Below are 14,548 nucleotides of genomic sequence, written 5' to 3'. Positions count from 1 at the left end.
CAAATAGAATTAATTGTAAAGAAATTTATCTAACATAAAATAAGAAGTCATTTATTTTTGACTACATATAAGGTTTTCTTTGATTGTATCTATATCTGAGTCTTCATTTAGCTCGTTAGTTTCATGAATTAAAATAACATGTTTATCTTAGAACATAAACCCAAAGAGCAATGAGAATGTCCTTTCTTTAATTATCTTTTTTTCTGAGAGTCCTTACATATGAAATCCATTCTAATGCTTGATATACTGAAGTCTCCATAAGTAGTTGATGGTAGTGAGGGTAGGTGAAGAAGGAAAAGGTGTGGATTACATATACTAAAGAGATTTTCACAGATGTTTTGGAGTCTGTTCAGTCACTCAGATTCATCCATCATTTGAGAAGATCTGTTATATGGACTCAGATGTGATAGAATGACACATAAACAAGGGTGGTTAAGCAATGGAGCACTTCACAATGTGACCTTCGTCTGATTTTCCAGTATTATTGTCCAATCTTTCTTTATGTGGTAAATTATGGTGGAGGAACAAGGCTTCCCACTGACAGTTATTTGAAGCAGAAAACACTGTTGGGTTCCTTGCACTGTGGACCATTTATTCCAATACCTTTTATCCCATAAAGAGTGGAATAATCCAGACAGCTGGGTGCTCCTCCTGGGAGCCCTTTGCACATGACCTGGCATTGCTTGGGACCAGCCTCTTAACCCTGGCCCGCATGGATTTTGTAGTACACTTCCTCCTCTAAAACAAAAAAGGCAAGATCTTTGCTTGCACTATTAGCAGCAAAAAATCACCCTTTCTTTCAGTTTTTCAATTCAGATAATGAAAATATATAACATATTCGGAAACTCCACTGGCAGACTTGGCAGGCGTTTCATATTTACTTGGACTTAACATGAATTGGATTTGGTTCTCTGATTTCCCTGCCTCCATCTCTCGGAACAAGTTATTTATTATCTGAAAGTTTCTGTGTTAGTGGATCAGACATGCACATGGCACGTCTCTTGTAAGTGCATTTGTTCAGTAAGATTTATGCTAGCCCAAATTGTTTTATATTGGTTTTCATTGTTGAAAATTTACTGTATTCATTCTCGGTTTGGCGTAAGTATTTGTAGTGTGCTAGGGGTTCCTGTGGTTGAACATTTTATCTCTGTAACACTTCATGCAAAGGAAATTAAAAAATATATAGTGAAAGCATTTCCCTAATGTGTTTCCAATCAGTTGTGTACTTTAGTAATTTGATTTGTAGGAACTAGAGAGCAGAGTATTACTGAGCCATTTTCAGTCATTCATAATTCTTTGGGAATTCAGATCATAGTTCCAAGTTTATGAAAACATTTATTGAGTTTTTTCTAAGTCCTTTGTTATTCTGCTTGAATGTATTAACAGGGATTTTTTTTTTTTTTTTAACCACAGCACTATCTAAAAGTTCTGATGGAAGGAGTGAGTCTCTTTTCTGTCTTGGACAAGAAAAACTCGATGTGAATTGAGATTGATTAGCTTGCCAGAAATCAGTCATTGAAACAGAGAGCCAGGCCCTTTTATTTCTGCATTATCACATGTGTGTGTTCCTGCTTCTGTACTTTTTGTATTAAGCAATCCAGACTATGTATTGGTAAATCTCTTTGCCTAGTGGGCTTCTAAGGATACAGTGACTATAGGCATTGCCAAGTGCATCTTCCTAGATCGTGTAACCCACAGTGTGGAGGGTTATTTGTAGAAACTGATTCAGGACCTAGGCTGTGATTTCCACACTATTGTTTCTTTGGCCTTTTTCCACAGAGACTCAAGCTAACTGGCTTATTTCTTCTTTTGAGGATCTCTGGCCTTTGACTTCTGTTTTTGCCAATGAATAAACATGTGATAATCCATACTTGGGTAGTTTCAGATTCGCTTAGTCTAATTTACTACCTAAAAGTAATATAAAAAGTAAGTATGAAATCATAGCTCTTCGAATTGGAGGTAAGAGTTGGAAGGTTTTATCTAGTGAAGACAGTAGCTCATCAACAATCTTAGATAGGTATAGAATTTTGTGTTCAAGTCCTATATTTTAATTTTCTGCTTTTATTTTCTATCATGTTTTAAGCTTCACTTTTGATCTTGAGTTAATTTATTCTCATGTAAGATCCCTTTTAATAGTGGTGTTTTTAGCTCTGTTACTCCTCATACATCATTAGGCATAAATCAAGTCACGAGGTTATACATTTTGGCCATGAGAGTTCATCAATCTATGACTTGGCACTTGATAATGTAATTCAGGAGGTTAATCTTCTCAGTAGTCAATAAATTAATGTAAGTGAATGTCAAGTGGATACTTAAAAGGCTTAGTTGTGTTTTGGGGAAAAATAGCCAAAGAGCATGTTGGTTCCTGTGATCGCTAATCTGGGCTTAGAGAACATAACTTATTTTCCTTCAAAAGGTAAAGGAAACCCATATCCATTCTTGGCCTTTCTTCCTGCTTCTGTGTCTCCTGTCTAGGTTGCACCTATGAAGGAAATACCTATAACAGCTCCTTCAAATGGCAGAGCCCGGCTGAGCCTTGTGTTCTACGCCAGTGCCAGGTAAAGTTCAATTATTTCTCTCTCCAGTAGAAAGGAATCCATAGAGTCCTCTTTAGTCACCCCTTCACACAACATAGAACAAAACCCTAAAAAGGCCAAACAGAAATGAAAAAACCAATGAAAAAGCAACTGTATCCTTGTGTGTACTTACTGTGACATTCACCACAACGAGACAGGTGCAGCATAGATATTGTGTAGAACTTGCTTCCAGAAACACACAGCAGAGTTGTCCACCATTGTTAAAATGTGCCTGGGAAAACTCCAGGAAGATGCACATGTCCTTGGGGAAAATTCATGTCTTCCTGTGAAGTCATCTTTGAGCAAAACATGAATTCCTCTTAGCAGAAAGGGGGTATTGTTAAAGGATGTATGTTTCCCTTCTTTGATTTAGAAAGATTTTGAGCTGGATCCAATCTGTAAACTGTTACACTGAAGCAATTAGTATACTGTAACTCGATGATTTCAACCTGACAAATTAAAAAACCACCAATTCAGCAACTAGGGAGTCCACTGTGGCTGATCCTCATTGAACTCTGAAAAGAGCAGCGATTCCACATGCTCTAACCCCATCAGGTGTTAAACACAGCAAGATAAACTAAAGCAGAAATGAAAAGCCTAAATTTTCAAACTCCTCTTTTAAAAAAACAAGCAAACAAAAACTTTTTATAAATAATCTGTGACAAATTATGCTCATCTAATTTTGACAAAACTTAAAAATTCTTCTTTGTAGAAAAGGTGCTGTTAAGTCATTTTATCCCTAACCCCATTTTGTTGTCCAAGGATATGCTTTTGCATTTAAAGGAAATTGAAGGGTTAGTATAATAATGGATATTTCTCTTTGCTCTTATCTTAAGCATAGTGACATTTAGTTTACTAAAATCTAAATTTTAGGTAGTATGTTCCTATTATATGCCATGATAGGTATGCTTATTCATAAGACCTTCAGCTATTTATTCAGTTAAATATTCAGCTTATTTATGTAGGAAATCTGTTGCTTGTTAAAATAAGCAGTGGGTAAACACATATAAATAATACATTATTAAATCAACAAATATTTGCTGGATTTTTACTCCAGGTTGCAGGTTCAATCAGTGTCATACTGCAAAGGTATGAGAGCAATAAGTTTCCATAACACCAAAATCCCACATTTGTTTCAAAATTTATACCACTTCACCCACGCCTCTTGACCAGCAAAATTTCAACTCTTTGGTAGAGCACTCAGAAAACCAAAGCCATGGTTTTAATGCTAAACAAGACAATCACATATCCTCTGGAGTCTAGCATGGTATTCCTATGTAACAGTCAGAGGTTTTGAAGATCCTCAAGTTGCATGGACCAGCCATGGGTGAATTTTGCTGCCTTTGGATGAAGACTTTGTTTAAATTAAGTGGAAGCTATTATATGGGAGGGACTATTTTGTTGACTGAATAACACATTAAGCCATTATCCATTGTTAACCCTGAAACTCCAGTTGCCTAGCATCCCTGGTCAGTAGGGCCTAGAAAGAGTGATGCAGGAATCTCTAATTACTGTTGAAAGAGATCTTAAAGTCCAGCAGCCTTGGGAGTCAGGAGATGCTGACCTGTAAAATGGGGAAGAGAAAGTGGATGTTACCTACCCAAGAGGAAGTTTGTCTTTCATTTTTACCTCCTTTCTAAAACCTTGTCTGTGCCCTGCTAGCTAGGATAATATTTTATTCAATACACAGAAAAGCAACCTGCGGTGAAGGAACATACCAAAGGCTGCTCCTTTGCTCAGCTGGGACCTTCCCTTTCCTGACTTGCTTCCTTCTTTAGGTATGAGACCTCATCTTGGAACGCAGGCACCTGTCAGGGAAGTCTTCTTGCTTCTCTGCAGAATGACACAGTGGCAACCTCTCTTTGCATGCTCTTCTTTTCTCGGGGCACAAAATCAGTAGCGGAGGATACAGTGTAGGGCAGTAGGTGAAATATGGATTCTGCCACTCACATAACTTGCTGCTTAACCTCACTGTACCTCACTTTAACTACCTATAAAACAGAAATAGTACTCTCTTCAGGGATAGTTGTAAGCAGAAAGCCAAACTGTTAAAAATGCTTCTGGTAGAGCGCCTGCATGGACTGGGTACAACAAGGTCTCAGATGACAGGAAGTCTAATGATCTGGCCTAGTTCCATTTGAATTGAATTCTACCTGTTTCTTATATCTTCCTACCAAGGGAGCTCTGATGGTGAGAAATTTACCTTTATTTTCCTGCTTTTAATTTCTTATGGGAAGAGGAAAATTTGAAGATCATGGACAGGAAATTCATGCTGGGAACTAACCTGAATCCTCCATCTGGATTGCAGATACTGAACAAAAATTGATTTGGGGCCATGCATAGCTTTTTGCATTGCTTCAGTTATGTAACTAAAGCATGGATCTTTTCGTGATGTTATATATTGCTAGTAGTTTAGTTGTTTTTTTCTTTCCCATGTGATTCAAGCCATAATCAATTCTCCAGCGAGTGGAAACCTCAGGCCTGACATGATATGAAAACATTTAGGATGTAGCCCTCCTTGTTGGGTTGAGATGATGTGGTAGCAGACACGATGAAGAAAATGACCTAGTTGTTAATTTGTTATATTTGCTTTCAGCCTGTGCCACCCATTCCAACACAGACAACAACAAAAAACAAACCAAAAATAAAACACAAATCCATTTACAAAATGGGTAGAGAATCTGGAGAAAGCCCTTCAAAGGCCAACTCTGAAAATTAGTCCTAAAAATATTTCAATTGACATTAAGGTGATATTAGAGTCCCAACATCAATTTGCAAATGACTCAATTTTTTTTTTTTTTTTTTTTTTTGAGATGGAGTCTCTCTCTGTCATCCAGGCTGGAGTGCAGTGGCGCAATCTTGGCTCACTGCAAGCTCCGCCTCCTGGGTTCACACCATTCTCCTGCTTCAGCCTCCTGAGTAGCTGGGACTACAGGCGTCTGCCACCACGCCCGGCTAATTTTTTGTATTTTTAGCAGAGAAGGGGTGTCACCACATTAGCCAGGATGGTCTCGATCTCCTGACCTCGTGATCCGCCCGCCTCAGCCTCCCAAAGTGCTGGGATTACAGGCGTGAGCCACTGCGCCCGGCCACTTGATTTTATTATTAAGCCCTAAAGTCCCTATTTTGACATTTATAATATGAACTTAAAAATAGTTTTATCTAATCCCTTCCTTTGATGCTTGAGGAAAACTGAGACCCAGACTCTGTGTGAGTCAGGGTGACATTTCTAAGATTACAGAGCTGGCCTAGTTATTTCTAGAAGGTTGGTAAGGATTTAGGATCTCCAGGTGCTAGTCTAGGTTAAGATGCTTATACTCTGACTCACCATTAATGGCTTGACGTGAATAACAATGATAGAAAGTACAGGAAGTGTGGAAAACCTAAAACAATTGTGAATGAGCAGCTAGATTCTGTTGGGTACTTACTGACAGCAAGAAGGTCTTAAAAACTAGATTTAGAAGGAAGCAAGAAATTAGGGCCAAAGAGAAAGCAAAGACAGGGGAAAATAAGAGGTGACAGATTTGCACTGAGTTCTAGAGCATTGATTGGGGTGAGCCCGGATCTCACCTCGTTGGTGTCTCATACCTCTCGCCCTGACACCCACCAAGCCCTGCGGTTTTTGTGCTTGAGCACTTCTCCTACTTAGGTCACTTTCCAAAAGTAGTAACTCCGTGGGAATTCTGGGCTGACTTTGCTTGTGGTGTTCTGTGTTTCAGGAGGGCGTTGTCACAGAGTCTGAGATGCGCTGTGTTGTTCATTGTAAAAACCCTTTGGAGCATCTGGGAATGTGCTGCCCCACATGTCCAGGTAACGTTCTCAGGAAGGGGAGGCTGGAAATCTCTGTATGTTCTCTCAGGAATGCAAGAATCTCCCAACCCCTCTTGTTGGAAATTTTCCTCACTTTACATCTGTGTACCTAATGGGTTTAGAGAGCGAGCTCCTTTGCATAGAAATAATCCGCTTGGCTGCCTCAGTGTGCCCAGCATGAATGCAATGTGCTGGAGGTCCTGGCATGGGGGTTCTCCAGGCTCCGAGGCCTGCTTTCCACTCCACAGGGCCACAGGTAATGCTTATTTTGGAAGAAAAGGTTGTGGCTTTCTCTGGCTTTCAGAAATGTCTTTTTACTGCTTCATATTGCAAAATCCTGGCCAGAGCTTGCCGTGGTGATGAGGTGACCAGATGTTTTCTGAAAACTGAGAGCTGTGTCCCTAAGTGAATTTAGCTTAGGGTTTTGCTGGTCTCAGTTTTCCATGTGGTTCAACAAGGTGGACCCTCTGTCTTTTTTAGAGGGCCCTGCTTCCTAGTTGACAGCAAAAGGATCTTTCCTTTGCAGCGGCTGGAACATTTCCTTTTACTTTTCTGAACAGGATTACAAAGGCCTCCTGCATCTTTTCCTGCCCTTACATACAAGCCTGGGGCTTTTGAGGTGAGAGATTTTTTTCTGATCTCTTAAGCCACTGGCCAATAGTCTCCGACAGGTGTTCTGCGTTTGGGGTTGATTTTTTTTTTTTTTCTGAGTGCTTTTCCTCAAGAATGGTGATACGACTACTGCTCTGCTTTTGAGGTTAATCTCTAAAGGGCCTTCTGTTCTTGGAAACTTCCTGTGAAGTGGCTAAGGCACCACTGGATGCTCTGCAGAGATGAGCTCCTGCTGCATTCTTAGGCACCTGTCACTTTCCTCCATGCAGTCTCAAAGGCATGGTCCCTTTCAGAGTTCAGCCTTTTCTCACCCTTGAATGACAAGGCTAGCCAGCTTCCACTTATGTCTAACCCTCCTCAGCTCCCCGGGCTGTCTTTATTCAGCCTCTTTTTCACACTGGGATTTCTGTAAAGCTTGTATTGTTCATGAGCTTACATGAAAGCCAAAAACTAGTTGAAAGTAAAATTATTTTTCCCATTATCCAGTTGTTTTGTGTCTATCAAGCAGAGATTGCTTGAGTGCTTTTCCCTCTGAATGTGTTGAAAGGTTTGTATTGCCTAACCCTGTCCTCAAATGCCTATAGGATCTTTATTCAATGAGATCAGTAGTTATCCAGGCTGCACACCAGAGTCACCTGAAAATCCTTAAAAAAATCAATCTTGATGATCAAGCTGCATCCCAGACCAATTCTATCAGAATCTCTGAGGAACATTTGGGTCTCAGATCTCCCAGATAATTTCTATACACAGCCAACCCTGACATTGATAACAGAGCATATTTTATACGCCATATAGGTATAAAAATATCATAGCTCTTAAATATGAGTTCAGTTGTGTTGAGTAGACTGTTTATTATTATTTTTTTATTTTTATTTTTTGAGATGGAGTCTTGCTCTGTCACCCAGGCTGAAGTACAGTGGTGTGATCTCGGCTCACTGCAACCTCCGCCTCCCTGGTTCACACCGTTCTCCTGCCTCAGCCTCCCAAGTAGCTGGGACTACAGGCGCCTGCCACCACGCCCAGCTAATTTTTTTGTATTTTTAGTAGATATGGGGTTTCACCGTGTTAGTCAGGATGGTCTTGATCTCCTGACCTCGTGATCCACCCTCCTCGGCCTCCCAAAGTGCTGGGATTATGGGCATGAGCCACTGCGCCTGGCTTTATTGCTTTATTGACACAGAATCAAATCAGAGCTGCCCACTCCTCATAACCATGGGATCCGTCATGGACCAACATAACCATGGGATCTGTCATGGACCAACAATAATGAAATGGAACACTTCAAGCCCAAGACCTCTCATCCTGTAGAACATTCTCCTCACTTAGGAGATAGTCATATTTTCAGGCTGCCTTTGAAACTGGGTACACAAACAGCAGAGCGATCTATTTCAGCAGTTAAAGTTATATTTGAGCCATTGCTTCTTCCAGTCTCTTTTTGGTTGAGTTTCTAGGAAGGAAAGGGCTGAATTCCATGACTGCTCATATTACAGTGCTAAGTCCTCAGAGCCATCCACTGTTTACACAAGAAGAAATTAGGCCCACTGAGAGTAAGTGCCTGCCTGAGGTCCGTTAGTAAGGGCCAAAGGTGGGGTTGGGATCCGGCCCCTCCTCTTTTCTGGCCACCATAGGGCACTACCTCCCATAGCCCACACACACTGCGAGAATTGAGAAGCTTAGGTCCAGGTGCTCTGGGAGGCAAATCTTTAAGAATTGGCGTGCCAGTGCCACCCACCAGCCCCCTGACACCTGGGCAGGCTCTGCGTCCTCAGTTATGGGATCATGAATCAATTTCATTCCCTCTCCTTAATTCCAAAGGCCAACCTTTGGGATGCAAATTGAAGGATCCAGAAGGAACTGTATCCACAAGGCATTATTTTTTTGTCTTGTGAGGGAGGCTTCAGGCAAATCTAGAGAGGGAGAGTCAAGAGAAGCCTTGGGTATCCTCCTTGGTGACTCAGAAGTACTGGCATTGATGGGGGAATGGTATTCTGCGTAATGACAAACACGTAGTCTGTGGTCGGTTTCTTCCTGAAGCAGATTTTAGGGCATTCTTGGTTGACTGCTCCTTCCTTTTCGTTGGGCTCTTTGCTCAGGAATGGTGGGTTATGATGGAAACAGTTTGCATAGAATTTTCATTTCTTTTAAGTGGTCAAGTGTAGATTGTTGTAGTTAATCTGGCAATGTGTATGACAAAATCAGTGGTGCAAACCTGTATGAAAGATTTAAAGCTGCCTTGTTGGAAGTGCACCTTAAAGAGAGATGACTGTGCATCTGCCATAGTAACAGTGCTGAGATACAGCCACTAGGAGGGCCCCACACTTACCAAGCCTTCCAGCATCACTGAGAATACCAAGGAGCTGGTTGATTGCTAACTCTGCGTGTCATAGCATACAGATCTTATGCCTGGGGCATTTTTTAAGCCACAGTTTCACTTGGTAATGCAACTTCAGGCTCAGTAGCACTTGTCTGCATGTCTTCCATTTAACAAAGGGCTCTGTATCCAGCTTAAGATGAATAAGGTCAGTGGCCAGATCAGGTGGGGGTAATGCCCATTCTTCTTGTCAGGAGCCAGCTGCTCCAAGAGCTTGGTGGGTTCTGCAGATGGCTTTAGCTGGCAGGCCTTGAACACTCATTCTCAGGGGCGTGGAGCAGTCTTTTACAAGACCCCGCTTTGGCTAAGTTTTGCCCACTGCTAGCTTTGCTCCCAGCACTGTCTTCCATGGAGAAAGTGATCTCAGCTGTCCTGGCCCAGCAGCTTGTGAGGTCAGTTGTGAGGAAAGTGGCTTTGCTGTTAACTCATAGTTGTCCCATGGCCTGTGTGACATGGGGTTCCTGTCTGGTCTGTGCGTCACGCCATTTATGACCTCTCTTTGGAATTTGGCAGTGTCCTGGGCATCTTTCTGAATAGGGAACACCTCCTGGGTTTTGGTCCTATTATTAACTCAAACTTGGAGGGGGCCACAGTCCCTTTAACAGAGAGCGTGGGGCTGAAAACCCGTGTGATACCTCCTGTCCTGCCTCTGCCCCTTCTTGCCTTTGTACCTGGCCCTCTGAACAGTGCAGCAGATGGGTCAGAACTGAGTTTGAATTCTAGCTCTGCCACCTGCCAGCTGGGGTGAGTTACTTTCCCCTCTGAGCCACGTTTTCTTTATCTGTGAAAAGAGTGATGATGAAAGTCCCTACTTCGTAGGATCATTGTGGATATGGAGTGAGATCGGGGTACCTAGGACATGGTAGAGGCTGTGCCATTCTTAGGTACTCATTGAGTGGGGCCCCTGGTGTCATCTGCTCTGAGCTCATGGTTGACTTCTCTCCCTTGGCCTTCCATCTGCCTCGTCTGGCCCCCCTGGGTTTGGTCCCTCTGGCAGTGGGCAGCATGATCAGCATGCAGCTCCTGGACCCCATGCATGGCTCTCTATTGTGCACTGCTCCCGTTTGGGCTGACCTGGGTTCCACTGTCTTATTTGTTTTCCAGCATCTTTGAGGTTTCGGGTCCCATGCCCATCATTTGCCTCTGTTTTTTTCTTTTCACTATTCAGCAATCTTGTCCACTGGTTGAAGAGGACAATCAGCTGGCTGGAGGTGGGCAATGGATGAACTGTGGATAGAAGTATTGTGTCAGGTTGAACGACGATGGCTGTTGCCCTAATTCTAATCTCTTGTCTGCTTTCCAGGGTGTATGTTTGAGGGTGTGCAGTATCAAGAAGGGGAGGAATTTCAGCCGGAAGGAAGCAAATGTACCAAGTGTTCCTGCACTGTAAGTCCTGCTGTGGATGTTCCCAGGGTGTCCTTTGGGCAAAGCGCTGCTTGTACTCACCAAGAGCACCCCCAGTCTCTACAGCCTCTCCCTCATCTCCTCTCTGGGGAAAAGTCAGTCCCTCCTGATGTGGAGCCGAGGGAAAAGCTCATCCACCTGGCTCAGTGCTACTGACATTCTGGGCTGGGAAATTCTTCTTCATGGGCCTGTCGTGTGCATTGCAGGATGTTTAGCAAAGTCCCCTGGCTCCACCAACTGGATGCCAGTAAACCCCTCCAGCTATATCATCACCAATGTCTGCAGACCACCCAATGGTCCATGGAGGGCAAACTTGCTCCCGATTGAGAAACTCCGCTCTGAAGCATGAGGAAGAAAGGCTGCCTTTCCTTCACGTGCTTCCCTTTTTTGGGGAAAAGCATGGATTTTCTGTTCCTCAGGGGCTGAGGAGCTTTTTGCTGAGGCAGCTGCTTGGTTCTTTAGTGCAGCCAAGTAAGAAGCAATGGGGACAAACACAGCTTACTTCTGTGCATCCTGAGGGGTGAGAACCGGGTTTGAGGGCCGATCATTTACAGGTTGCAGAGTGGACAGGAGGAAATCGCCTGAAATGTTGAGTTCAGGGCAGAGGAGGAATCAGTGAGACAAAGTCACAGGCTTGTCTTTCTAAGCATTGCTGAATTCTAAGCCATATACTAACGATCTCTCCAGCATGCTTACATATAAAAAGAACTTGGCACATGCTACAATTGTAAAGGGATCTTTTTAATTAATATATGTTAAATTTAGGGTGAAATCAGTGGTGGTGGTAGTGACGGGGAATCTAGTCTTAACCAGCTGCTTCAAGTTATTTACAGTAGGGAGTTAGTACAACCATCTATTTTTTAAGCCTTTAATCTGTTATAATAAAGAACATACAGTTTCCAAGTCACTTGTGACTCAGTATGCATCTCAGAATATTAAAAGGAAAATACATGGAGAACTCTAGCATCCTAATTTCACCAAAGCAGAATCATATTGGGATCATCACAAATCATAGCATTTGTCATTTCTCTACATGTCTTTTCAAAAATCTTTCCTCCTTCCTTCAGCACACACGCACCCAACCTAGAGAATACAGATTAGAGGAAATATGACCAAGTGTGATGGATTTTGTATGGGGGAGAAGGCAGTAAAAAAGGAAGGGAGGTAGGAAGAGAGTATATATGTATATCTCTATATATCTAGATATAAAACCTATGTAATATACATAATATACATCATGTATATAATAATATATAAAAAACACAAAGTAATGTACTCATAAAAATGAGCATGAGCTTGCATATTCCAGCTCAACCTCCATGTTGTTCCTCTCCTGCTAATTATGACTAAATAGCTTTATTTTTTATTTTTTTATTTTTTGAGACACAGTCTTGCTCTGTCTCCCAGGCTGGAGTGCAGTGGCACTATGTCAGCTCACTGCAGCTTCTGACTCCCAGGTTCAAGTGATTCTCCTGCCTCAGCCTCCCAACTAGCTGGGATTACAGTTGTGCGCCACCATGCCTGGCTAATTTTTGTATTTTTAGCAGAAAGGGGGCTCCACCATGTTGGCCAGGCTGGTCTCGAACTCCTGACCTCAAGTGATCTGCCCGCCTCAGCCTCCCAAAGTGCTGGGATTACAGGTGTGAGCCACTATGCCTGGCCTAAATAGTTTTATTTTTATATAAATGATTTATGTAAATAATATTTGCCATTAAATATTACCCATTTCTCAATTTTATTTCTTCCATACTGTAAACTATAAAGCTTTCTGATAATTTTTTAAAAATAATCTTGTGCTTTTGAGAGTAGACTGAGGAAAAACAAGGCATATTTCAATAGGTAATTATAAATGTGCATCTGAATGAATTTCCTTTCCAGGTAAAGGTTTGCCAAGGTCAGCTGAGCCTCCTTGGAGAGGAAATTTAGAAGGTGGTAAAGAGAATGGAAAGTTCCTGCAGCTGTACCAATGACAGCCAGCCAGAGTTATCCAGTGCTGGAACTGGAAATGAACTTAGAGATGATATGTACAGGGGTCACAAACCAAAATGTACTGCAGGCGTTCTGATTTCGTATGTTTTTAAATACAATGCATGACGAATGAAACACCAAGTTTTCCTGCCTAGTGAGTTGTTGCCAGACCTAGAGTCTATTCCTTTCTTATATCCTTATATTCTAATTTCATATATTCCTGTATTCTTCTAGTTTTCTGCAGTGCCACCCTCAGCACTCAAAGGGCAACTAATGACATTGATTATATTCCCGATATCAACCTTTAGATTAATAGAATAAATGAGAGAGACAATAGAGTTCTTGCTTGAAGGCAGGACATTTGTGTGTCAGCTTGGGTATGGGGAGTGTCATAAGAGGAGTTTTTCTTTTATGAACACACACATTTGAGGCGTAAGCTTGCTTTTTTGTAGCTTGTTGGTAAAATAATCTGGTTTTTAATATTATTTCACGTTTGCTATCTTTTGATGGAGCACACTAAAAAAAAAAAAAAAGTAATGTCTTGGCAGCAAATGGCCCTCTCTTGAGGATGGTAACTGTGGAGATGTTCACTTTAGAATGGAATATTCCAAGTGCATGGCCTGGAGGCATGGAGTTTAACTAGGAGGCATGGAGTTTGCCAGTGTTGCCCTGGCAGCCTGCTTGGAAGCTTTGGCATGTGAGGTGCGTGCAGGTGTGAAGTGCCACCTTGCTGCGTGAGAGGGCACAGCTGGAGAAGGGCTTTAGACAGGACCTGTGTGAGGCCAAATGCCCCACTGAGGAGGCTACTAGAGGGGTGTTCATAATGTTAGGCTGCAGCTTCCCCTGTACAAATGAAGACTGCATATAATAACCTGTTGTGCTTTGGTAAAGATAGAAAGATGTATATATAGAGAAATATAAACATATTATGCATTTGAGCATGTATATGGTATTTATGTGACTATATATTTGTATATCTCTGTATCTATAATTGCATGTATCTATACACACATATATATAAATATATAAAAACATGCCTATAAATACAATTGCAAACATACACATTTCTCAGATACTTCTCAACACATTTCTAACATACACATGTTTAAGATTGGATGCCCCAGAAACAGACCCTGAGACAAGTATATATGTGTAAGTAGTTTATTTGGGAGATACAGAAGGCTCTGGCAGAAGAGTGTGGAGGGGAGACAAGGATGAAGAAGCAGCCAGTTGAGGGAATGTCACCAAGTGCTATGGTCTGAATGTCCCCCAAAATTCATGGGTTGAAGCTTAATCGCCATTGTGGTGGTATTAAGAGGCGGGACATTTAGGAAGTGATTAAGCCACGAAGTCTCTGCTATCATGAATGGCCAAGTGTCCTTATATAAGGGCTTGAGGGAGGAAGTTCATCTCTCTTGCCCTTCTGTCACTCCTGCCACGTAAGGACACAGTGTTCCTCTCCTTCGGAGGTTGCAGCAACAAGGCGCCATCTTGGAAGCAGAGAGAGCAGCCCTCACCAGACACCAAACCAGCCAGCACCTTGATCTTGGACTTCCCGGCATTCAGAACTGTGAGAAATTCCTGTTCTTTATAAGTTACCCACTCTCAGATATTTTGTTATAATAGTACAAATAGACTTTGACACCATGTGAGCTAGCTACCATTGTGTGTGACCAGAGCTTAGTCTTGCTGGGGAAAGTCTGGAAGGCAGTGTAAAATTCATACCTCAGAATGTTTTCACTGAAGGAGTGAGAGAACTGAAATATCTTCACACCAACTCCAACCAGGGTTTGGTTGAGGGCTGCTC

At 42.1% G+C, this 14,548-nt stretch overlaps 1 protein-coding gene across 4 annotated transcripts in view; it reads left to right on the top strand.

Moving 5' to 3' along the window:
- Positions 1-14,548, top strand: part of BMPER (BMP binding endothelial regulator) — a 244,931-nt gene that overhangs the window by 59,376 nt on the left and 171,007 nt on the right. For all 4 annotated transcript variants that reach the window (XM_063609694.1, XM_055293453.2, XM_055293454.2 and 1 more), the window contains exons 4-6: positions 2,476-2,558; positions 6,296-6,386; positions 10,673-10,755. In XM_063609694.1, the coding sequence (XP_063465764.1) occupies positions 2,476-2,558; positions 6,296-6,386; positions 10,673-10,755 (257 nt within the window). The remainder of the gene's footprint in view (positions 1-2,475; positions 2,559-6,295; positions 6,387-10,672; positions 10,756-14,548) is intronic.

The sequence above is a fragment of the Symphalangus syndactylus genome, chromosome 9 (genome assembly GCF_028878055.3).
Source record: "Symphalangus syndactylus isolate Jambi chromosome 9, NHGRI_mSymSyn1-v2.1_pri, whole genome shotgun sequence".
Classification (NCBI taxonomy): domain Eukaryota; kingdom Metazoa; phylum Chordata; class Mammalia; order Primates; family Hylobatidae; genus Symphalangus; species Symphalangus syndactylus.
This window is presented reverse-complemented; position numbering and strand designations above follow the sequence as displayed.